General features: G+C 41.4%; 1 protein-coding gene across 2 annotated transcripts; it reads left to right on the top strand.

Annotated features, from left to right (window-relative positions):
• The first annotated feature begins 797 nt into the window (after positions 1 to 797).
• Positions 798 to 24,518, top strand: smfn (small fragment nuclease). 2 transcript variants are annotated; one of them, XR_014614301.1, is made up of 8 exons: positions 798 to 1,204; positions 1,994 to 2,077; positions 2,286 to 2,363; positions 10,521 to 10,632; positions 11,212 to 11,320; positions 12,381 to 12,434; positions 23,837 to 24,016; positions 24,074 to 24,518. XR_014614301.1 is itself a non-coding variant. In XM_084178062.1 (7 exons), the coding sequence occupies exons 1-7, from the start codon at positions 899 to 901 to the stop codon at positions 23,961 to 23,963; spliced, it is 870 nt and encodes a 289-aa protein (XP_084034188.1). In that variant the 5' UTR covers positions 798 to 898; the 3' UTR covers positions 23,964 to 24,518. The 2 variants fall into 2 exon arrangements, 1 of the variants encoding a protein (XP_084034188.1); XM_084178062.1 differs by having other exon boundaries at positions 23,837 to 24,518.
• Positions 24,519 to 25,137: the final 619 nt, after the last annotated feature.

Here is a 25,137-nt window from a genome sequence, read left to right as displayed (position 1 = left end):
TATAAATTATCCGGTACGAGCTTTTGTGCCGAATACATGACGTTGTTACAGGTGTCAAGCTTATGGGCATGTGGCAGCAGTGTGTAGGAAGGAGGTTCCTAGGTGTGAGAAGTGTGCAGAAGGGCATGAGACAAAGGAATGTGTAGCATTGGGGGAAGTAGTAGTATGTGTTAATTGTAGGGGTGCCCATGGGGCTGGTGATCCGAAATGTCCGGTGCGAGAGAGGCAGGTTGAGGTTTCCAGGGTTAGAGTAGTGCTGAAGTTGTCATATGCTCAGGCAGTGAAGAAAGTGGTGGAAGATGGGTCAAGGGGGAGGGATCCTGAGAGGAATGGTGTGAGTACCAGATCTGTACCAGTACAGAGGGATAAACCAACAAGTGATATATGTTTCAGTAAGATTGGATTTTTGGCATTTATAGCAATGGTTATCAACTGTACTGCAGGGATGGAACGTAAGTCGCAGAAAATAGAGGTTGTGGTGGCAGCTGCAGAGAGGTATTTGGGTGTACGAGACTTGACATCAGAAGAATTACAGGGTGTGTTAAGTGGTGGTGTCCCATCCTTTCAGGCTGTTGGCCTGAAGTAGGAATAAATAGATTTAAATAGTGGAGTATGGTGGTTATTATTATCATTATTATTATTATTATTATATTTTGTTTTTGTGAGTGTAGGGTATTTGTTGTATTTTTTTATTTTTTAAAGCAAAGTTTAAGGGAGTTATACTCCAGTCTAGTAGGTGACGGTAATGCAACATTTATTGGTGGATAAACCTCATCGAAGAAGAAGAAGAAGAAGAAGAAGAAGAAGAAGAAAGCATGCTCGGCAACACATTCCATGCATGCTTGAAATATTGCTGACGCATTGGTTTACGACAGTTTAGATCGGAAGTGGATCCATTATGCCGGTGTTCTTGTGCACGCGAACATCAGCGTGGACTTTCAGCTCGAAACTTCTTTGCAAGTTTGCGAATTTCCCTACTCTTCGCCCAAGCAGCAGTCAAAGATTTTCAGCCTGTCGAAATTTATTTTTGCAGTCAAGCACAAGTCGGAACTGCGCTTATATTTCTGTGCAGAGGAAAGGCCTAGCGTCGAGACGGACCGGGCTGAATATTTCTGTACATAATATCTCCACATACCGCAAGAAAATGTCATCTTCGCGGTCAGACCCTGGCATGAGGCAGAGGATGGTGTGGGTGGACTTGGAGGTAACGTTAACGTGCCTTGCTAGCTAGAAGCTAGCAATTGCAACTGGTTTGTCCATTACTGGTAGTTAGCTAACTACCGTAAGTTCTAGCCTACTTAACAGCTAGCCTGTAAAGGCTGGCTATCTATTCACATGCTAGCTGTTCAGATAGAACTTGGCCTGAAAGTACTAGTGACAACTGTAATGTCGAGGTTCTTTGCTGCTAACAACTTTTGATAGGTAACGTATCCATAGCTGGCTAGCTAGCGTTAGTTGAATTAACACCATGGTGTTCGTTTTTTAACTAGTCCACATGAAATGTCTGCTTCTCTCAGATAATCATTTTCTCAGAGGTCATAGAGTTATTGTATTTATTAGCTAGCTTCCAAATTACTACATCTGTCATACATGCGTTTTGCTACTAATCCATCACTCCCACTGCAGTGCGCTGTCAACCTAGTCATCCATTTTGTGTCAGTGCAATGTAATGATGGTTTTCTAAGGCTGAGATTCAAATGCTGTAGCTGTATCTAACTAACTAAACATACCTGACATTTTAAGTGTAATGATTAACGTTAGTATCTGGCATTTTAATTTTAAATGACTCATGATTAACATGCATGTTATTTATAGTAAGCAAGACAAAAAACCTGTATTTTTTGTCAAAAGGCCAGAGCAGAATGATGGTGCATTTTTGATGATGTAGTTGTTTACTATAACATAGCTTTTTGAATGGGAATGTCTTCTCTATGCATAGTAGCTAAAGTAGGCCTACACCATTTTCTCTTATCATGTACATTCAATTTTTCAGATGACAGGACTGGACATCGAGAAGGACCAGATCATTGAAATGGCGTGCATCATAACAGATTCAGAATTAAATGTTTTAGCTGAGGTAATTCGCATTTTGGTTGCCACCCAAATTCCTATTGCCTACATAATGCTCTACATTTGACCAGAGCTCTATTGGCCCGGGTCAAAAGTAGTGCACTACACAGGGAATAGGGTGCCATTTGGGATGTAGAACTGTCATTCAATTTGTTGCATTTTCTTCCCCTGTACATTATGTGAAGAATTACATGAAAGGTGTCTTATGTTGATAGGGTCCCAATTTGATAATCAACACAACCGACGAACTGCTGGACGGGATGGACGACTGGTGTAAAGAACATCATGGCAATGTAAGCTATGACTTGTGGAATGTTGTCTACGTCCCGATTCTCCACCCTTTTCCTGAAATGTGAACTTGGACAATCCCCATCATGGATTTAAAAGCATTGATGTAATCATTGGCATGAGGGATTTAACACCATTGTAAAAATCCATGTGAGAAAGTTTGCAAGTGAATGGAGAAGGATGGAGAATTGGGACTCTTGCCTGTCACCTTGTTGCAAGTTGTCTCAGACTGAAATGGTCAGATGCATTTTGCCTAATGAACAAGATGCTGCACAAGCACAAATAAGTATCCTAATTCAAAAGTCATCAGTTTAATTACTCAGTACATAAACTAAGGAAGCTGAACAGTTAATACATTCATATTGTACATAAATGATGTTCCATTAAAGTCTTTACTCAGTGATATACTTAAAGTGACATTATCTTAGTGCCAGTAGGTCTACAACCACAATACCTGTACTAGCTGCTCCTCATAAAAACAGTATCGTACCTCGTATTATAGCAGGGCTCCCCAACCCTGTTCCTGGAGAGCTACCCTCCTGTAGGTTATAGCTCCAACCACAGTTGTATCTAACCTGGTTCAGATGATCAACCAGCTAATTATTAGAAACCGGTGTGCTAGATTAGGGTCGGAGTGTGAACCTACAGGACAGTAGCTCTCCAGGAACAGGGTTGGAGAGCCCTGTGTTATTATAGACGCAACGATAGTCACGTCTAGATAGGCATTGGTTGAAGCTCATTGTTCAATTCAAATCCCCCTACCATCATATCTAATCCAATATGACACCAATCTCAATGAAAATTAGCAAATCAACTTGATTGGAGGTACAGAACATACTCCCCACCTTGTCATAAGCTGTCCATCCGTTACCGAGAACCATATACCAGATTTTTTAACAGGGTTGTTAGCAATTGAGTTTTAAGAGTATTTCTTGCGGCTACCTATCTCAAATTCTAGACGCCGGATTAAAATGAGACTAGCATCCATAAAGTGACTATTGGATTTTAAAAATGTCAGATTGACTAACTTTGTAGGTGCAACAGTTTAAAAAATATATATAATTATCACTCTCACATGCACATTTCCATCCATTAACCCCCTAAAGTCGATGTCTGTTCCCCCACGGAAATCTAATTAGCATTTTTTTTTTATCCCATAAAAGTCTGTCAGTTTAAACTATATGTTTTTTTTGTTGTTGCATTGGATGCGTCTCAATCCACCACATCCGCCTATGTCGCACTTCCGCGTCTGCGGTGAAAGGTGGCAGAACAGTGTTTGTCAGACCATAAAATTGTCTGTGACGTCCGAATGGTGGTCTCCGTTTTGCTCTAGGATGCTCACAGAACTCGTCGGAAGGTCCCCCAGTACCGGTTGAAAAAATGAATGGGAGGATACAGTACATACGGAAAGTATTCAGACCCCTGGACTTTTTCCACATTTTGTAACGTTACAACCTTATTCTAAAATGGATTGTTGTTTTTCCCTCATCAATCTATACACTACCCCATAATGACAAAGCAAAAACAGGTTTTTATAAATTTTAGCAAATGTATTAAAAAAACTAAACTGAAATCACATTTACATTAGTATTCAGACCCTTTACTCGGTACTTTGTTGAAGCACCTTTGGGAGCGATTACAGCCTCAAGTCTTCTTGGGTATGATGCTACAAGCTTGGCACACCTGTATTTGGGGAGTTTCTCCCATTCTTCTCTGCAGATCCTCTCAAGCTCTGTCAGGTTGGATGGGGAGCGTCGCTGCACAGCTATTTTCAGGTCTCTCCAGAGATGTTCGAGCAGGTTCAAGTCCGGGCTCTGGCTGGGCCACTCGAGCGTTCAGAGACTTGTCCCGAAGCCACTCCTGCAGTGGCTTGGCTGTATGCTTAGGGTCGTTGTCCTGTTGGAAGGTGAACCGTCGCCCCCAGTCTGAAGTCCTGAGCACTCTGGAGCAGGTTTTCATCAAGGATCTCTCTGTACTTTGCTCCGTTCATCTTTCCCTCGATCCTGACTAGTCTCCCAGTCCCTGCCACTGAAAAACATCCCCACAGCATGATGCTGCCACCAACATGCTTCACCGTAGGGATGGTGCCAGGTTTCCTCCAAACGTGATGCTTGGCATTCAGGCCAAAGTGTTCAATCTTTGTTTCAGCAGACCAGAGAATCTTGTTTCTCATGGTCTGAGAGTCCTTTAGATGCCTTTTGGCAAAGTCATTCATGTCTTTTAAGGACAGTCAAGCATTTTAGTTATACAACGAAATAACAAAGGGAGCCTTGAATTATTAAACAATGAATAAACCGCAACATGTCGGCTAAAGTGATTGAATTCACTAATGCATTTGACTGTTTTTAATATTGGCTATACTAGAGACTTTAAAACCTTATTTTGTTAGAACAGACTATATGGGATTGATTATAATTTGTTTGTATATTATTGTATTTGTTGTGCTGTTTATACTGTTAGAAATGTAGCTTAATTAAATTGATTAATATTATGGTAATTTTATTCCAAGAAAAACGAAAATGCATTTTACAGTAGCCTATGTAGGCCTCAGGGTTTCCGTTAGGAAAATATGGCGCTGTACAACGTGACCGGTTGGGAGTAGGCCTAGGTTACTAAGCGACTGCGAGTGAAGAGCAAAATAATCCTACCATTTCCAAATCAAATTTCATTGGTCACATACACATATTTAGCAGATGTTATTACGGGTGTAGCGAAATGCTTGTGTTCCTCGCTCCAACAGTGTAGTAGTATCTAACAATTCACAACAATACACATAAATCTAAAAGTAAAAGAATGGAATTAAGAAATATATAAATATTGGGACGAGCAATGTCTTGAGTGGCATTGACTAAAATACAGTAGAGTACAGTATACATATGAAATGAGTAAACATTATTAAAGTGACTAGTATTCCATTAAAAGTGACCAGTGATTCAAAGTCTATGTACATAGGGCAGCAGTCTCTAAGGTGCAGTGTTGAGTAACTGGGTGGTATCCGGCTATTTAAAAGTCTGATGGCCCTGAGATAGAAGCTGTTTTTCAGTCTCTCGGTCCCAGCTTTGATGCACCTGTACTGACCTCACCTTCTGGATGATAGCGGGGAGAACAGGCCGTGGCTCGGGTGGTTGATGATCTTTTTGGCCTTCTTGTGACATCGGGTGCTGTAGGTGTCCTAGAGTGCACGCAGTGTGCCACCGGTGATGCGTTCGGCAGACCGCTCAACCCTCTGCGCTTTGAAGCTTTTCACCTTCTCTATTGCGGTTCCGTCGATGTGAATAGGGGTGTGCTCTCTCTGTTGTCTCCTGAAGTCCACGATCAGCTCCTTCGTTTTGTTGCGGGAGAGGTTATTTTCCTGGCACCACTCCGCCAGGGCCCTCCCTGTAGACTGTCTCATCATTGTTGGTAATCGGGCCTACTACTGTTGTGTCGTCTGCAAACTTGATGATTGAGTTGGAGGCGTGCGTGGCCACGCAGTCATTGGTGAACAGGGATTACAGGATGGGGCTGAGCACGCATCCTTGTGGGGCCCCTGTGTTGAGGATCAGCGTAGTGGAGGTGTTTCCTACCCCAGTCCAGGCCCCAGTTGCACAGGGCGGGGTTCAGACCCAGTGCCCCTAGCTTAATGATGAGCTTGGACGGTACTATGTTGTTGATGGCTGAGCTATAGTCAATGGACATCATTCTTACATAGGTATTCCTCTTTTCCAGATGGGATAGGGCAGTGTGCAGTGCAATGGCGATTGCATCATCTGTTGATCTATTGGGATGGTATGCAAATTGAAGTGGGTGTAAGGTGGAGGTGATATGATCCTTAACTAGCCTCTCAAAGCACATCATGATGACAGAAGTGAGCGCTACGGGCTTTCTTGGGTACATGAACAATGGTGGACATCTTGAAGCAAGTGGGGACAGCAGACTGGGATAGGGAGAGATTTAATATGTCCGTAAACACTCCAGCCAGCTGGTCTGCGCATGCTCTGAGGATGCGGCTAGGGATACCGTCTGGACCGGTAGCCTTGTGAGGGTTAACACGCTTAAATGTCTTATTCACGTCGGCAACGGAGAACGAGAGCCCGCAGTCCTTGGAAGCGGACCGCGTCGGTGGCACTGTGTTATCCTCAAAGTGGGCGAAGAAGGTGTTTAGCTTGTCCGGGAGCAAGACGTCAGTGTCCGCGACGTGGCTGGTTTTCCCTTTGTAATCCAAGATTGTCTGTAGACCCTGCCACATACATCTCGTGTCTGAGCTGTTGAATTGCGACTCCACTTTGTCTCTCTACTGACGTTTTGCCTGTTTGATTGATTGCCTTACGGAGGGAATCGACCAATTTGAATTCGACCATATTCCCAGTCGCCTTGCCATGGTTAAATGCAGTGGATCGCGCTTTGAGTTTTGCGCGAATGCTGCCATCTATCCACAGTTTTTGGTTTGGGTAGGTTTTAATAGTCACAGTGGGAACAACATCCCCTATACACTTCCTGATGAACTCAGTCACAGAGGAAACCCAGAACATATCCCAGTCCACGTGATCAAAACAATCTTGAAGCATGGATTCTGATTGGTCAGACCAGCGTTGAATAGACCTTAGCACGGGTACTTCCTGTTTGAGTTTCTGCCTATAGGAAGGGAGAAGCAAAATGGAGTCGTGGTCAGATTTGCCGAAAGGAGGGCGGGGAGGGCCTTATAACCATCCCGGAAGGGAGAGTAACAATGGTTGAGAGTTTTTGTAGCGTGAGTATTACAGGCAATGTGTTGATAGAACTTTGGTAGCGTTTTCCTCAAATTTGCTTTGTTAAAATCCCCAGCTACAATAAATGCATCCTCAATATATGTGGTTTCCAATTTGCACAAAGTCCAGTGTAGTTCCTTGAGGGCCGTCGTGGTATCGGTTTGAGGGGGAATAAACACGGCTGTGACTATAACCGAAGATAATTCTTGTGGGAAGTAATACGGTCGACATTTGATTGTGAGATATTCTAGGTTGGGTGAACAAAAGGACTATCTTCCTCACCCTAATTGTAGGCTAACCAATACCGAAACGGAGATTCAGTGGAAATAAAAATTTGATTGATTTATCAAGACCAGTTCCCATGCTTGTCTTACACCACCTAGTCATTCAAGGGTTTTTCTTTATTTGTACTATTTTCTACATAGTAGAATAATAGTGAAGACATCAAAACTATGAAATAACACATATGGAATCATGTAGTAACCAAAAAAGTGTTAAACAAATCAAAATATATTTTATATTTGATATTCTTCAAATACCCACCCTTTGCCTTGATGACAGTCTAGTTTTCCTCCATTTCCGCTCGGCTGCCCGGAGCCCTCTTCTGTGAGCTCACAATGAGTCGTCAAGCAACGGAGCAGGAGGGGAGGACCGAGCCGGCCGGGAGGATAGGGGACATAGAGAGTCAAAAGATGCAGAAAGGGAGGAGAGTAGGGTTGACGAGGCAGAATCAGGATATCGGAGGGAGAAGGATTTAGCAGAGGGAAGAGATGATAGGATGGAAGAGGAGAAAGTAGCGGGAGAGAGAGAGCGAAGGTTGCGACGGCACATTTCCATCTGAGTAGGGGCAGAGTGAATAGTGTTGGAGGAGAGCGAGAGAAAAGGATACAAAGTAGTGGTCGGAGACTTGCAGTGAGATTATTAGAAGAACAGCATCTAGTAAAGATGAGGTCAAGCGTATTGCCTGCCTTGTGAGTAGGGGGGGACGGTGAGAGGGTGAGGTCAAAAGAGGAAAGGAGTGGAAAGGAGGAGGCAGAGAGAAATGAGTCAAAGGCAGACGTAGGGAGGTTAAAGTCACCCAGAACTGTGAGGGGTGAGCCATTCTCAGGAAAGGAACTTATCAAGGCGTCAAGCTCATTGATGACCTCTCCAAGGGAACCTGGAGGGCGATAAATGACAAGGATGTTAAGCTTGAATGGTCTAGTGACTGTGACAGCATGGAATTAAAATGAGGAGATAGACAGATGGGTCAGGGGAAAAAGAGAGAATGTCCACTTGGGAGAGATGAGGATTCCTGTGCCACTGCCGCGCTGACCAGATGCTCTCGGGGTATGCGAGAACACATGGTCAGACGAGGAAAGAGCAGTAGGAGTAGCAGTGTTTTCTGTGGTAATCCATGTTTCCGTCAGCGCCAAGAAGTCGAGGGACTGGAGGGTAGCATAGGCTGAGATGAACTCTGCCTTGTTGGCCGCAGAACGGCAGTTCCAGAGGCTGCCTGAGACCTGGAACTCCACGTGGGTCGTGCGCGCAGGGACCACCAGATTAGTGGCAGCAGCCACGTGGTGTGAAGCGTTTGTGTGGCCTGTGCAGAGAGGAGAGAACAGGGATAGACAGACACATAGTTGACAGGCTACTGAAAAAGGCTACAGAAATGCAAATGAGATCGGAATGAAATGAACTAAACATCTGGGAAAGCGAGAGAGCGGTTCAATGTTTTCTAGGAATAGACTCTAACTTAGTTTATTCAGCTAGCTAACGTGGTACAGTATTCTTCCGTGAAAACCATCCAGGGCACCGAATCCTATGACACCATAGCTATCTAGCATGCCAGCCTCCAATAACACGGTTTAGCACCAATACTTGGTTACAACAAACCACCAGTGTGTTAACACGCCAAACAGATCATTCGTGTCCGTGTCTAACGTTGTGTAAAGTTTTGGGTTAGTTTTGACAGTTTGAGTGAGTACTTCGTCAACTTATTCAGCCAGTTAGTTAGCTAGAATAGTTAGCATACTAGCTAGCCATTGCTCTCTGCCAACGAACCAACCCCTCCTCCCACGGCATGAAACACAGAGAGAGCCAAGCTAACGTTAACTAGTCACCCATGTCCCGAATTCCCATGAACAACCCCTACCCCCCCTACCTTGTCACAACACAACTGATTGGCTCAAACGCATTAAGAAGGAAATAAATTCCACAAATTAACTTTTAACAAGGCACACCTGTTAATTGAAATGCATTCCAGGTGACTACCTCATGAAGCTGGTTGAGAGAATGCCAAGAGTGTGCAAAGCTGTCATCAAGGCAAAGGGTGGCTATTTGAAGAATCTCAAATATAATAATAATATGCCATTTAGCAGACGCTTTTATCCAAAGCGACTTACAGTCATGCGTGCATAATTTTTTTTGTGTATGGGTGGTAATATAAAATATATTAGATTTGTTTAACACTTTTTTTGGTTACTACGTGATTCCATGTGTTATTTCATAGTTTTGATGTCTTCACTATTATTCTACAATGTAGAAAATAGGACAAATAAAGAAAAACACTTGAATGAGTAGGTGTGTCCAAACTTTTGACTGGTACTGTATATATATCGCTCTCTCATTTGGCTGTATGTATTTTTAGATATTGGCCTATTGTAAATGTGTATTGTTGCTTCCATATTTTATTGCAAAACTAAATACAAGAAGAATAACTTTAAGCTACATATTATTTCGACAGAGGTAATGAACTGTCCATTGATCAGCACAGCAGTTGATAAAACAGGACCATGTTTGAAACAAGTGGTTCTGAGCTTATGTCAATATAACACTGGTAAGAGAACAATTACAGAAATTAGGAATGCAGACCGGCGCTCTCTGAGCTGATTTGTCCAGCACACCACCACCTGTTATGTTGGGTACCTACTGACCAAAAACAGGATGTTTTATGTTATGACATGTATTGCTACAAGTAAGGTTTAAATAAATACAGGCATGCACCACATTACTACAAGAAAAAACAGCTCAATCAAGCCTGATGGTCTTGTAAGTGTAAAAGCAAAGCTTGCTTTCATTTAATAAAAAATGCATGAAAAGGTAGCATAATGGGATAATGTCTGACTGGTGTGTGAAGAATCCAATACTTTGCCTTGTATGTGGTACCAATCACTATTGTGGAAGCACCTCTAAGAGTATGAATTAGGCTATTTGAGAAGGTTTACATCCTAAACAAAATGCCTACACATTGTTTGAAGTACTATACCAACAAAGCTACTGTAGTAGGTGAAAGCTGTGTGCTGGAAAACCTTGGTAGAGCATGGGTGGAATAGGTATTGTGGTGCCCATGTGAATTTCCTTAATTTGTCAGCTTCAGACAAATGCCTATTCTCACTTAAAACAGTTTTTGGGTTTTAATGGTGTATACTTAACCCTGTGCATGCTGTTTCCCAGTCTGGGTTGACACAGGCAGTGAGGGACAGTAAGATCTCGCTGCAGCAGGCTGAGTACGAGTTTCTCTCTTTCATCAGACAGCACACCCCACCGGGCCACTGTCCCCTTGCAGGTGAGTGGCCCTCTTTCTTCACTGGACTATAAACATAGAGAATACCGTCATTAATGCACCATCACACCTGGGTCGTATTCAGTAGAAAACGCTCTGAAAATTGGACTTGGGCTCCCGAGTGGCGCAGTGGTCTAAGGCACTGCATCGCAGTGCTAGCTGTGCCACTAGAGATCCTGGTTCGAATCCAGTATGAAAAAATAAAAAAGATAATGTAAGTCGCTCTGGATAAGAGCGTCTGCTAAATGACTGTAAATGTAAAATGGGGAGTTTCCCTGAGTGCCAGATCTGTTTGGGCTATCATGCCAACTCAAACATGTTTGACTTGACAATGAGCAATGGAGTTGGCAGGAGCACAAACAGATCTGGGACCAGGCTAGGTGTTACAACCTGTTCTCCGTTGCAAGACGTTTTGGTACCACCATGTTTAGCCCGTTTTTAACACTGTTACCATTTATTTTGTCTGTTTGCAAAATTCTGCTTATCCTTTGCCATTCAATGCTATGTCACTGAGGAAGCATCATTACATAGCATTTTCGCACATCCAAAACTGAATGCCTGGTGCTTTCTTTTTCCCTACAGGGAACTCGGTGCATGCTGACAAGAAGTTCCTGGACAAGTACATGCCCCAGTTCATGCGCCACCTCCATTACAGGATCATCGACGTGAGCACGATCAAGGAGCTCTGCAGGTGTGTGTGTGTGTCGATAAGGCATAAGTAATTCACCTGTTTACCCAAGTGAGTCAGTCAGTCAGTATGTCACCGAGAGAGGGGTCAGTCCAATGTGTCTCTGACTCAGTCAACTCCGATAGATGGATAGGGAACCGGCGCAGGGCTGTTGTAGGTGTCTGGCTGTCGGTAGATCATGGCACTTCCAAGGGCTGTGGGTTCGATTCCCACTGGAGCCACCCATACATAAAGTGTATGCATGCATGACTGTAAGTTGCTTTGGATAAAAGCTTCTGCTAAATAGCATATACGGTCAATTATTATTTTAGTTGTGTGTGTGTGTGATGTTGTCTAGCCGAAGTGATGCAACTAACGGGCCAAGTACCCCTCTAGCCCTAATCGGACAGCTGAGAACTTTCTCACCCTCTATTTACCCACCTACGAAATGCATGTTCCCACGGTTTTGAAACGCAATTTGTAACCAAATGCTGTATCATGTCCAGGTGTGATGGTATCTGTCAGTTAGGATTAACATTTGACTATTTTCCACATTTCTCTCAGCCAGGATCTTAATCTGGTGTGCCCAGAGACACAATGATGTGGGATAAGGCTGGAAGTTGGAACAGGGAATTACAGGCCCACAAAGTACTGTGTGGAGCTTTGTTAGCCTATTTTAGCACACTTAAAGGAGTAGTTCACTATTTTTACAACTTGATGTTAGAAGGTTCCTCACCCTGAAAGTAGTCTATTGGCCAGGATAAACTATCATCCATGGTTCAGATTTATTTTAAACAGCCATTACAAACTTCAGTTAACTTTAGCCACCACCTTTAAGTAACATCAAACCATATGTGGAGGAGACTTAAGTTAGCCTAGCAATGCCTAAAGTTAGCTGAAGTTTGTAATGGCCGTTTTAAAGAGAACTGAACCATGGACTACAGTTTCTCCCTGCCCATAGACTACTTTCAGGGTGAGAATATATCAAACAACAGTGTCTTCAAACAGACAAATATGGCTGCTATGTGATGTCATTTCTGAGAAGGAGCTAAGTGTAATTTGTGTATGTGTCCCGCTACTCAAGACGGTGGTTTCCAGAAGAATACAAGCTCACACCACAGAAGAAAGCGTCTCACAGGCAAGTCTGACATGAGTGTTTGAAGAGTCAAGCTCAAAGTACCATGGTCATGTTAGAAATGTCTGGCCTTTGACAGATGCCTATGGGCTGTGCCATGTTATATGTAAAGTGAACAGTCCAGTAAGGGCATTGGATCAAGTAGATATAGATGTATAGAAGTGTTAGTGTTGTGCAAAGCTGTAGTTGAGTGGTAACACTCCCCTCACATGTATGAATCTCCCCAATGGAGATTGGGGTTCAATACCCATGCCTACCCTTTCCACTGTTTTTCCCACATGCCTGTATCCCCCTCTTTTTTCATAACTGTTAATATGCTTGAATACAGTTCCTTCAGAAAGTATTCACACCCCTGGACTCTTTCCACATTTTGTTGTATTACAGCCTGAATTTAAAATGGATTAAATTGAGATGTTTTGTCACTGGCCTACACACAATACCCCATAATGTCAAAGTGGAATTCTGTTTTTGGATTTTTTAAACAAATTAATTACAAATGAAAAGCTGAAATGTCTTGAGTCAATAAGTATTCAACTACTTTTTTATGGCAAGCCTAAATAAGTTCAGGAGTAAACATTTGCTTAACAAGGTACATAATAAGTTGTATGGACTCACTTTGTGTGCAATAATAGTGTTTAACATTATTTTTTAATGACTACCTCATCTCTGTACCCCACACATACAATTATCTGTAAGGTCCTTCAGTCGAGCAGTGAAGGGAGGTTTTCCAATGCATCGCAATGAAGGACACCTTTTGGTAGATGGGTAAAACATTTAAAACAGCAGCCATTGAATATCCCTTTGAGCATGTTGAAGTTATGAATTATACTTTGGGTGGTGTATCAATACACCCAGTCACTATAAAGATACAGGCATCCTTCCTAATGGAGAGGAAGGAAATTGAGGCTTGATTAACATGAGGCTAATTGTGACTTAAAAACAGTTAGACTTTAATAACTGTGATAAGAAACTGAGGATGGATCAACAACAATGTAGTTACTCCACACTAGTAACCTAAATGACAGAGTGAAAAGAAGGAAGCCTATACAAATTAAAAAATATTCCAGAACATGCATCCTGTTTGCAATAAGGCACTAAAGTAAAACTGCAAAAAATTCACCATTCAGCAGGACAGTAACCTAAAACACGACGACATTGAATGTTCTTGAGTGGCCTAGTTAAAGTTGACTTAAATCAGCTTGAAAATCTAAGATAAGACTTGAAAATGGCTGTCTAGAAATTATCAACAACCAACTTAATAGAGCTTGAAGAATTTTCACCATTACGAATAACATGCAAATATTTTACAATCCAGATGTGGAAAGCTTTTAGAGAATTATTCAAGAGACTCAGATGTAATCGCTGCCAAAGGGGATTCTAACGTGTATTGACTCAGGAGTGTGAATACTTATGTAAATTAGATTTCTGTATTTCATTTTCTAATTAGCAACAATTTCTGAAAACATGTTTTCACTTTGTGATTATGGGGTATTGTATGAATACTTTCTGAAGGCACTATATATGTATCAAATCAAATGTATTGGTCACATACACATGGTTAGCAGATGTTATTGCGAGTGTAGCGAAATGCTTGTGCTTCTAGTTCCGACAGTACAGTAATATCTAGCAAGTAATATCTAACAGTTCCACAACAAAAACCTAATACACACAAATCTACATAAAGGAATGGAATAAGAATATATAAATAAATTATATATATATATATATATATAGTATAGAATACAGTATATACACTACCGTTCAAAAGTTTGGGGTCACTTAGAAATGTCCTTGTTTTCGAAAGAAAAGCAATTTTTTGTCCATTAAAATAACATCAAATTGAGGTCCTCAACAGGCAGCTTCATTAAATAGTACCCCCAAAACACCAGTCTCAACGTCGACAGTGAAGAGGCGACTCCGGGATGCTGACCTTCTAGGCAGAGTTGCAAAGAAAAAGCCATATCTCAGACTGGCCATCTTAATCTGTTTTCTTTTTATTGGCCAGTCTGAGATATAGCTTTTTCTTTGCAACTCTTCCTAGAAGGTCAGCATCCCGGAGTCGCCTCTTCACTGTTGACGTTGAGACTGGGGTTTTGCAGGTACTATTTAATGAAGCTGCCAGTTGAGGACCTGTGAGGTGCCGGTTTCTCAAACTAGACACTCTAATGTATTTGTCCTCTTGCTCAGTTGTGCACCGGGGCCTCCCATTCCTCTTTCTATTCTGGTTAGAGCCAGTTTGCGCTGTTCTGTGAAGGGAGTAGTACACAGCGTTGTACGAGATCTTCAGTTTCTTTGCAATTTCTCGCATGGAATAGCCTTCATTTCTCAGAACAAGAATAGACTGACGAGTTTCAGAAGAAAGTTATTTGTTTCTGGCCATTTTGGGCCTGTAATCGAACCCACAACTGCTGATACTCCAGATACTCAACTAGTCTCAAGAAGGCCAGTTTTATTGCTTCTTTAATCAGCACAACAGTTTTCAGCTGTGCAAACATAATTGCAAAAGGGTTTTCTAATGATCAATTAGCCTAAGTGATAAACTTGGATTAGCAAACACAACGTGCCATTGGAACACAGGATTGATGGTTGCTGATAATGGGCCTCTGTACGCCTATGTAGATATTCCATAAAAAATCTGCCATTTTCAGCTACAATAGCCATTTACAACATTAACTATGTCTACACTGTATTTCTGATCAATTTGATGTTATTTTAATGGACAGAATTTGCTTTTCTTTCGAAAACAAGGACATTTCTAAGTGACCACAAACTTTTGAACGGTAGTATGTGTGTGTGTGTGTGTATATATGTGTATATGTGTGTGTGTGTGTGTATGTGTATATATATATATATATATATATATATGTGTATGTATATATATATATATATATATATATATATATATATATATATATATATATATATGTATATATATATGTGTATGTATGTATGTGTGTATATATACGTATGTGTAAGTATACAGTGAGGGAAAAAAGTATTTGATCCCCTGCTGATTTTGTACGTTTGCCCACTGACAAAGAAATGATCAGTCTATAATTTTTATGGTAGGTTTATTTGAACAGTGAGAGACAGAATAAGAACAACAAAAAATCCAGAAAAACGCATGTCAAAAATGTTATAAATTGATTTGCATTTTAATGAGGGAAATAAGTATTTGACCCCTCTGCAAAACATGACTTAGTACTTGGTGGCAAAACCCTTGTTGGCAATCACAGAGGTCAGACGTTTCTTGTAGTTGGCCACCAGGTTTGCACACATCTCAGGAGGGATTTTGTCCCACTCCTCTTTGCAGATCTTCTCCAAGTCATTAAGGTTTCGAGCCTGACGTTTGGCAACTCGAACCTTCAGCTCCCTCCACAGATTTTCTATGGGATTAAGGTCTGGAGACTGGCTAGGCCACTCCAGGACCTTAATGTGCTTCTTCTTGAGCCACTCCTTTGTTGCCTTGGCCGTGTGTTTTGGGTCATTGTCATGCTGGAATACCCATCCACGACCCATTTTCAATGCCCTGGCTGAGGGAAGGAGGTTCTCACCCAAGATTTGACGGTACATGGCGCCGTCCATCATCCCTTTGATGCGGTGAAGTTGTCCTGTCCCCTTAGCAGAAAAACACCCCTAAAGCATAATGTTTCCACCTCCATGTTTGACGGTGGTGATGATGTTTTTGGGGTCATAGGCAGCATTCCTCCTCCTCCAAACACGGCGAGTTGAGTTGATGCTAAAGAGCTCGATTTTGGTCTCATCTGACCACAACACTTTCACCCAGTTCTCCTCTGAATCATTTAGATGTTCATTGGCCAACTTCAGACGGGCCTGTATATGTGCTTTCTTGAGCAGGGGGACCTTGCGGGCGCTGCAGGATTTCAGTCCTTCACGGCATAGTGTGTTACCAATTGTTTTCTTGGTGACTATGGTCCCAGCTACCTTGATCATTGACAAGATCCTCCTGTGTAGTTCTGGGCTGATCCCTCACCGTTCTCATGATCATTGCAACTTTACGAGGTGAGATCCTGCATGGAGGGAGGGAGATTGACAGTTCTTTTGTGTTTCCTCCATTTGCGAATAATCGCACCAACTGTTGTCACCTTCTCACCAAGCTGCTTGGCGATGGTCTTGTAGCCCATTCCAGCCTTGTGTAGGTCTACAATCTTGTCCCTAACATCCTGGGAGAGCTCTTTGGTCTTGGCCATGGTGGAGAGTTTGGAATCTGATTGATTGATTGCTTCTGTGGACAGGTGTCTTTTATACAGGTAACAAGCTGAGATTAGGAGCACTCCCTTTAAGAGTGTGCTCCTAATCTCAGCTCGTTACCTGTATAAAAGACACCTGGGAGCCAGAAATCTTTCTGATTGAGAGGGGGTCAAATACTTATTTCTCTCATTAAAATGCAAATCAATTTATAACATTTTTGACATGCGTTTTTCTGGATTTTTTTGTTGCGTTTGAGCCAATCAGTTGTGTTGTGAGAAAGTGTGTGGGGTGGGGGGGGGGGGGGGGGGGGTATACAGAAGATAGCCCTATTTGGTAAAAGACCAAGTCATATTATGGCAAGAACAGCTAAAATAATCAGAGAAACGACAGTCCACCATTACTTTAAGACATGAAGGTCAGTCAATCCGGAAAATATGAAGAACATTGAACATTTCTTGAAGTGCAGTCACAAAAACCATCAAGCGCTATGATGAAACTGGCTCTCATGAGGACCGCCACAGGAATGGAAGACCCAGAGTTACCTCTGCTGCAGAGGATAAGTTCATTAGAGTTACCAGCCTCAGAAATTGCAGCCCAAATAAGTCCTTCACAGAGTTCAAGTAACAGACACAACACAACTTTCTTGAGTTAGGCTCTGGGATGTAACAACCGTTGAGCATCTGAGCTTATGGTTGATTGTGGAGGAAAGAGGTTTAGTGTGTTAGTGTGTGTGTCTGTGTATCCCACATCTGTTGCAAGGGTGTAAGGATGTTAGGGAGAATGTAGGATGAACCACAATAATTGTTTGCTAAAATATTAATTGCTTGACAAAAATGTAATGTAATACAATGGCAATCCTGGTTATAGGGAACAATCCTTCGCTTGAACTGCCAACATTATTACGCATATTAATTGATAATGATGGAAATTAAGATATGCAAGATATTTGAATAGATATATATTTTTAATATATACAGTGGGGGAAAAAAAGTATTTAGTCAGCCACCAATTGTGCAAGTTCTCCCACTTAAAAAGATGAGGCCTGTAATTTTCATCATAGGTACACGTCAACTATGACAGACAAATTGAGGGAAAAAAATCTAGAAAATCACATTGTAGGATTTTTTATGAATTTATTTGCAAATTATGGTGGAAAATAAGTATTTGGTCACCTACAAACAAGCAAGATTTCTGGCTCTCACAGACCTGTAACTTCTTCTTTAAGAGGCTCCTCTGTCCTCCACTCGTTACCTGTATTAATGGCACCTGTTTGAACTTGTTATCAGTATAAAAGACACCTGTCCACAACCTCAAACAGTCACACTCCAAACTCCACTATGGCCAAGACCAAAGAGCTGTCAAAGGACACCAGAAACAAAATTGTAGACCTGCACCAGGCTGGGAATATAATAAATAAATAAATAAATAATTAGTCATTTAGCAGACGCTCTTATCCAGAGCGACTTACAGGAGCAATTAGGGTTAAGTGCCTTGCTCAAGGGCACATCGACAGATTTTTCACCTAGTCGGTTCGGGGATTAGAACCAGCGACCTTTCGGTTACTGGCACAACGCTCTTAACCACTAAGCTACCTGCCGCCCTGGGAAGACTGAATCTGCAATAGGTAAGCAGCTTGGTTTGAAGAAATCAACTGTGGGAGCAATTATTAGGAAATGGAAGACATACAAGACCACTGATAATCTCCCTCGATCTGGGGCTCCACGCAAGATCTCACCCCGTGGGGTCAAAATGATCACAAGAACGGTGAGCAAAAATCCCAGAACCACACGGGGGGACCTAGTGAATGACCTGCAGAGAGCTGGGGCCAAAGTAACAAAGCCTACCATCAGTAACACACTACGCCGCCAGGCACTCAAATCCTGCAGTGCCAGACGTGTCCCCCTGCTTAAGCCAGTACATGTCTAGGCCCGTCTGAAGTTTGCTAGAGTGCATTTGGATGATCCAGAAGAGGATTGGGAGAATGTCATATGGTCAGATGAAACCAAAATAGAACTTTTTGATAAAAACTCAACTCGTTGTGTTTGGAGGACAAAGAATGCTGAGTTGCATCCAAAGAACACCATACCTACTGTGAAGCATGGGGGTGGAAACATCATGCTTTGGGGCTGTTTTTCTGCAAAGGGACCAGGACGACTGATCCGTGTAAAGGAAAGAATGAATGGGGCCATGTATCGTGAGATTTTGAGTGAAATCCTCCTTCCATCAGCAAGGGCATTGAAGATGAAACGTGGCTGGGTCTTTCAGCATGACAATGATCCCAAACACACCGCCCGGGCAACGAAGGAGTGGCTTCGTAAGAATCTCAACCCCATAGAAAATCTTTGGAGGGAGTTGAAAGTCCGTGTTGCCCAGCGACAGCCCCAAAACATCACTGCTCTAGAGGAGATCTGCATGGAGGAATGGGCCAAAATACCAGCAACAGTGTGTGAAAACCTTGTGAAGACTTACAGAAAACGTTTGACCTGTGTCATTGCCAACAAAGGGTATATAACAACATATTGAGAAACTTTTGTTATTGACCAAATACTTATTTTCCACCATAATCTGCAAATAAATTCATAAAAAATCCTACAATGTGATTTTCTGGAGAAAGAAAATCTCATTTTGTCTGTCATAGTTAACGTGTACCTATGATGAAAATTACAGGCCTCTCTCATCTTTTTAAGTGGGAGAACTTGCACAATTGGTGGCTGACTAAATACTTTTTTCCCCCACTGTATCCCAAATGAAATAAATGATCTCACTCCAGTAAATTTTAATAGAAAGTTAGCAAGGTAAATACCAGTGTATTTGTGGAAAAACACCCTGATTTAACTCTTTAGTATTATCCCAGTTTACCTATTTTCTTATGGTCTTGCCTACGCCTAGCGAACAGTTTTTTTAAATGATATGCGGAAAAACATATTCCATATTATTTGGAGCGGCAAGCCAGACAAAATTAATATAAAGAATATGAATTTGTGGGACATCAATTATTAAATATTAAAGCAGTAGACCTATCACTAAAAGCTTCATTAATACAAAAGTTATACATAAATCCGAACTGGTTCTCGAGCAAATTAGTAAGATTGTCTCACCCCATGTTCAAGAATGGCCTTTTTCCCTTTATTCAGATTACAACCTCTCACTTTCAGTTATTTGAAAAGGAAATAATCTCCCAAATATCACTATTTCTAAAACAAGCCATAGAAAGTTGGTTGCAATTTCAATTGAATCCTCCAGAAACGACAGAACAAATAATGCAACAAATATTGTGGTTAAACTCAAATATACTAATTGATAAACCATTATTTTTTGAATAAATAGTGTTGATGAACTGATACGCAAAACGACGTCGGATTCAAAACTTAGAATTGTTCAATTTAAATGACTGTGCATGACAGAAGTAATTTTTCCAACAATTGTTTACAGACAGATTATTTCGCTTAATTCACTGTATCACAATTCCAGTGGGTCAGAAGTTTACATACACTAAGTTGACTGTGCCTTTAAACTGCTTGGAAAATTCCAGAAAATGATGTCATGGTTTTAGAAGCTTCTGATAGGCTAATTGACATCATTTGAGTCAATTAGAGGTTTACCTGTTGATGTATTTCAAGGCCTACCGTCAAACTCAGTGCCTCTTTGCTTGACATCATGGGAAAATCAAAAGAAATCAGCCAAGACCTCAGAAAAATAATTGTAGACGTCCACAAGTCTGGTTCATCCTTGGGAGCAATTTCCAAATGCCTGAAGGTACCACGTTCATCTGTACAAACAATAGTACGCAGGTATAAACACCATGGGACCACACAGCCGTCATACCGCTCAGGAAGGAGACTCGTTCTGTCTCCTAGAGATTAATGTACTTTGGTGCGAAAAGTGCAAATAAATCCCAGAACAACAGCAAAGGACCTTGTGAAGATGCTGGAGGAAACAGGTACAAAAGTATCTATATCCACAGTAAAACGAGTCCTATATCGACATAACCTGAAAGGCCTCTCAGCAAGGAAGAAGAAACTGCTCCAAAACCGCCATAAAAAAGCCAGACTACGGTTTGCAACTGCACATGGGGACAAAGATCGTACTTTTTGGAGAAATGTCCTCTGGTCTGATGAAACAAAAATAGAACTGTTTGGCCATAATGACCATCGTTATGTTTGGAGGAGAAAGGGGGTCCTTGCAAACCAAAGAACACCATCTCAACCGTGAAGCACGGGGGTGGCAGCATCATGCTGTGGGGGTGCTTTGCTGCAGGAGGGACTGGTGCAATTCACAAAATAGATGGCATATTGAGGAAGGAAAATTATGTGGATATATTGAAGCAACATCTATAGAGATATTTTATGTATCATTAAGGCAAATGTAGGGAGATGCCAAAGGTAAAATATAATAAACATGTTTGATATTTTATAATCCAGATGCATGCTTAAATAAGGAATATAGCCATGCAGTTGTAACTGTGCTTTAATGTATGTGTATTCTTTTTTAAGAAAGGGCCTGAGCCATGCAACCAATAGAATGAGAGGCTTCATATACAAAAGTATTCATGACCTTTTGGAGTGGACCTTGTGTGACAGCTGGACGTTGAAAGAGAAGGGTGGTGCAGAACTAAAATAAGTTAGGAATTTGCCATAAGGGGGTAACTGTATATGCTATGTAAGCATGTTTGTGCATTTGTGTGTGTATAAAAGGGAGCTCTAAGCCAAAGAGAGACAGTTGCTCCATGGAGCAAGCTCGGCTTTGTTATTTGATAATAAAGTCACATTTTTGGATTCACAAGCTCCAGTTTCTTGAGAGATATTTTTGAGTTGACTACTTTTTAGTCAAATATTTCTACGACACATCTCAAGACATCAGTCAGGAAGTTAAAGCTTGGTCGCAAATGGGTCTTCCAAATGGACAATGACCCCAAGCATACTTCCAAAGTTGTGGCAAAATGGCTTAAGGACAACAAAGTCAAGGTATTGGAGTGGCCATCACAAAGCCCTGACCTCAATCCTATAGAACATTTGTGGGCAGAACTGAAAAAGCGTGTGAGAGCAAGGAGACCTACAAACCTGACTCAGTTACACCAGCTCTGTCAGGAGGAATGGGCCAAAATTCACCCAACTTATTGTGGGAAGCTTGTGGAAGGCTACCCGTATTGTTTGACCCAAGTTAAACAATTTAAAGGCAATGCTACCAAATCCTAATTGAGTGTATGTAAACTTCTGACCCACTGGGAATGTAATGAAAGAAATAAAAGCTGAAATAAATAATTCTCTCTACTATTATTCTGACATTTCACTTTCTTAAATTATAGTTGTGATCCTAACTGACATAAGACAGGGAATTTGTACTAGGATTAAATGTCAGGAATTGTGAAAAATTGAGTTTAAATGTGTTTGGCTAAGGTGTATATAAACTTCCGACTTCAACTGTAGATATTCCATAAAAAATCAGCCGTTTCCAGCTACAATAGCCATTTACAACATTAACAATGTCTACACTGTATTTCTGATTAATTTGATGTTATTGTAATGGACAAAAATGCTTTTCTTTCGAAAAACAAAGACATTTCTAAGTGACCCCAAACTTTTTAACGGTAGTGTATGTAAAAAACATATGGGGGATTGGAAGTGATGCAGACAATTACATTGATGGAAGTTACAATCTATCTGCAATATTAACGCCCCCCCCCCCCCCCCCCAAAAAAAAGACACAACTATACATCACCTGTTCAGAGGTGACTGCGTGAATCAGGCCTTCATTGTCGAATATCTTCAAAGAAACCACTACTAAAGGACACCAATAAGAAGAAACTCGAGCAATGGACTTTAGACCGGTGGAAATCTGTCCTTTGGTCTTGAGTCCAAATTGGAGATTTTTTGTTCCAAACCGCTGTGTCTTTGTGAGACGTATTGTAGGTGCCGTGTACCATATATGTGTTATTTCATTGTTTTGATGTCTTCACTATTATTCTTGAATGAGTAGGTGTGTCCAAACTTTTGACTGGTACTGTGCACATATATACACACACACACACACTACCGTTTAAAAGTTTGGGGTCTCTTAGAAATGTCCTTGTTTTGGAAAGAAAAGCAAAAAAAAAGAAATACAGTGTAGATGGCTATTGTTGCTGGAAAAAAATCCCCACAGCATGATGCTGCCACCACCATGCTTCACCGTAGGGATGGTGCCAGGTTTCCTCCAGATGAGACGGTTGGCATTCAGGAGAATCTTGTTTCTCATGGTCTGAGTCCTTTAGGTGCCTTTTTGGGAAACTCCAAGTGGGCTGTCATGTGCCTTTTTACTGAGTGGCGGCTTCCGTCTGGCCACTCTACCATAAAGGCCTGATTGGTGGAGTGCTGCAGAGATGGTTGTCCTTCTGGATGTTTCTCCCATCTCCATAGAGGAACTCTGGAGCTCTCTGTGACCATCGGGTTCTTGGCCACCTCCCTGACCAAGGCCTTTCTCCCCCGATAGCGCGGTTTGGCCGGGTGGCCAGCTCTAGGAAGAGTCTTGGTGGTTCCAAGCTTCTTCCATTTAAGAATGATGGAGGCCACTGTGTTTTTGGGGACCTTCAATGCTGCAGACATTCTTTGGTACCCTTCCCCAGATCTGTGCCTCGACACAATCCTGTCTCGGAGTTCTACAGACAATTCCTTCGACCTCATGGCTTGGTTTTTGCTCTGAAATTCACTGTCAACTGTGGGATCTTATATAGACAGGTGTGTGCCTTTCCAAATCATGTCCAATCAATTGAATTTACCACATGTGGACTCCAATCAAGTTGTATAAACATCTCAATAATGATCAATGGAAACAGGATGCACCTGAGCTCAATTTCGAGTTTAATAGCAAATGGTCTGAATACTTATGTAAAATAAGGTATTTCTGTTTTTATTTGTAATAAGTTTGTTTTCGCTTTGTCATTATGGGGTATTGTGTGTAGATTGAGGAAAAAAATGTATGTAATCCATTTTAGAATATTGCTGTAACGTAACAAAATGTGGAAAAAGTAAATGGGTCTTTTAATACTTTCCGAATGCACTGTATGTATATACTGTATGTATATATCTGTGTACATACAGTATAGCATTAGAAGTCATGGAGAATATAACCAAAGTAGAACCGCTGAAAACGATTATATAGATTGTGCATGAGTTAAAATGCCATCTTGTAATCTTCTTTTCATTTTCCCTTTCTAGAGCACTTGATGACATTCAGGAGAGCATCAAGGAACTGCACTTCTACAGAGCACACGTTTTCAAATCGCAAACAGAGGAAAAGAAGCACAAGATATTGCAAAATGGCGACAGCAACAAAAGTGTGTGATGGGGTTCCGAGATGGGAGTTGAGGTTAAGAGATGGAGTAAGAGGTATTGACTGTGTCCCAAATGGCACCCTAGATCCTTGTCAAAAGTAGTGCACTACATCAGGAAAAGGGTGCCATTTGTGCGCAACCAAGGTTTTAGGATAGAAAAATAAGTAACATTTGCACAGCTGAATTTGAATCTTTAATCTCCCAGTGTGTCGTCCGCCAAGAAAACTGTGATCATAGTTTTTTGATTCACACCTGTCTTTCCTCAATCAGTCTTTAGTTCCTATTTTCATTCGGCTGCAAAACCTGCTTGGTTTCCAGGTTCAAATGTTCAACGTGGACATTTCCTTATTTGGAAAAAGGCTACTTTGCACTTGTTTTTGTCGTTGTATAGCCATGCAAAAAAAAGAAGCTTTTTGGGGGGATTTTACCCATTTGCCGTTTTGTCAATCTAAAATGAGTCCTTTTCAGTTCTGTTGGCAATATTATCTGGGATTGACTTATCATTTTCATATAATTGTATTATCAGATTATACCAGAAACATTAAACTCAATTTTCTTTCAGATAACCATCTTGTGCAAATTCCTGGCATGTTTAAATTGAATGTACTGATTCTAACACTAGATGGCAGTTTATACTTGTATAAGGGATACCAATATTATTAGATACAAAAATAGACAGTGTGCTGTCTATCCACTTAGTCACCGTCTCAAACTATGCCAGTTGGTGTAGGGTGAAGTTTCCTCTAGACGTTGATTTTGGGTCATTTTCTCCACTTATGATTGTTAGAATTGGGGGCGGGAAGCTAATCCTAGATCTGTAAATAGCGGAAATGTCACCCTGGTGACTGGAAGAAATGCTTAGACTGACCACAAAACACACAACTGATGGTTAACCTAAACTGAGCCCCTGAGATGACAACGGGGTCTCATTTAGAAGGGTGCAATGTATAACAATGCAAATAGAAATGCCATGAATAGAGTTGAACCGATTCCTTACTCTACATGTCAGAGCAGAGCCATTCATTCTTTACACAATGTATTTCTATCTGAATGTGGCCCTTGTTTTAGTTAGGTCATCTCGGTTCAAATGAAGAGCAAAGTGTTGTCTACTACTCTATTCATATCTTGAGGTCTTCAAAGGTCATTTGATCTTCATGCAATTGTTGAAGGTGGGTCGGTGTGTTT

This window comes from Coregonus lavaretus (assembly GCF_964263955.1).
Source record: "Coregonus lavaretus genome assembly, chromosome: 15".
Lineage (NCBI taxonomy): Eukaryota > Metazoa > Chordata > Actinopteri > Salmoniformes > Salmonidae > Coregonus > Coregonus lavaretus.
Note: the sequence above shows the minus strand (reverse complement) of the source record. Positions and strands in the feature narration are given on the sequence as shown.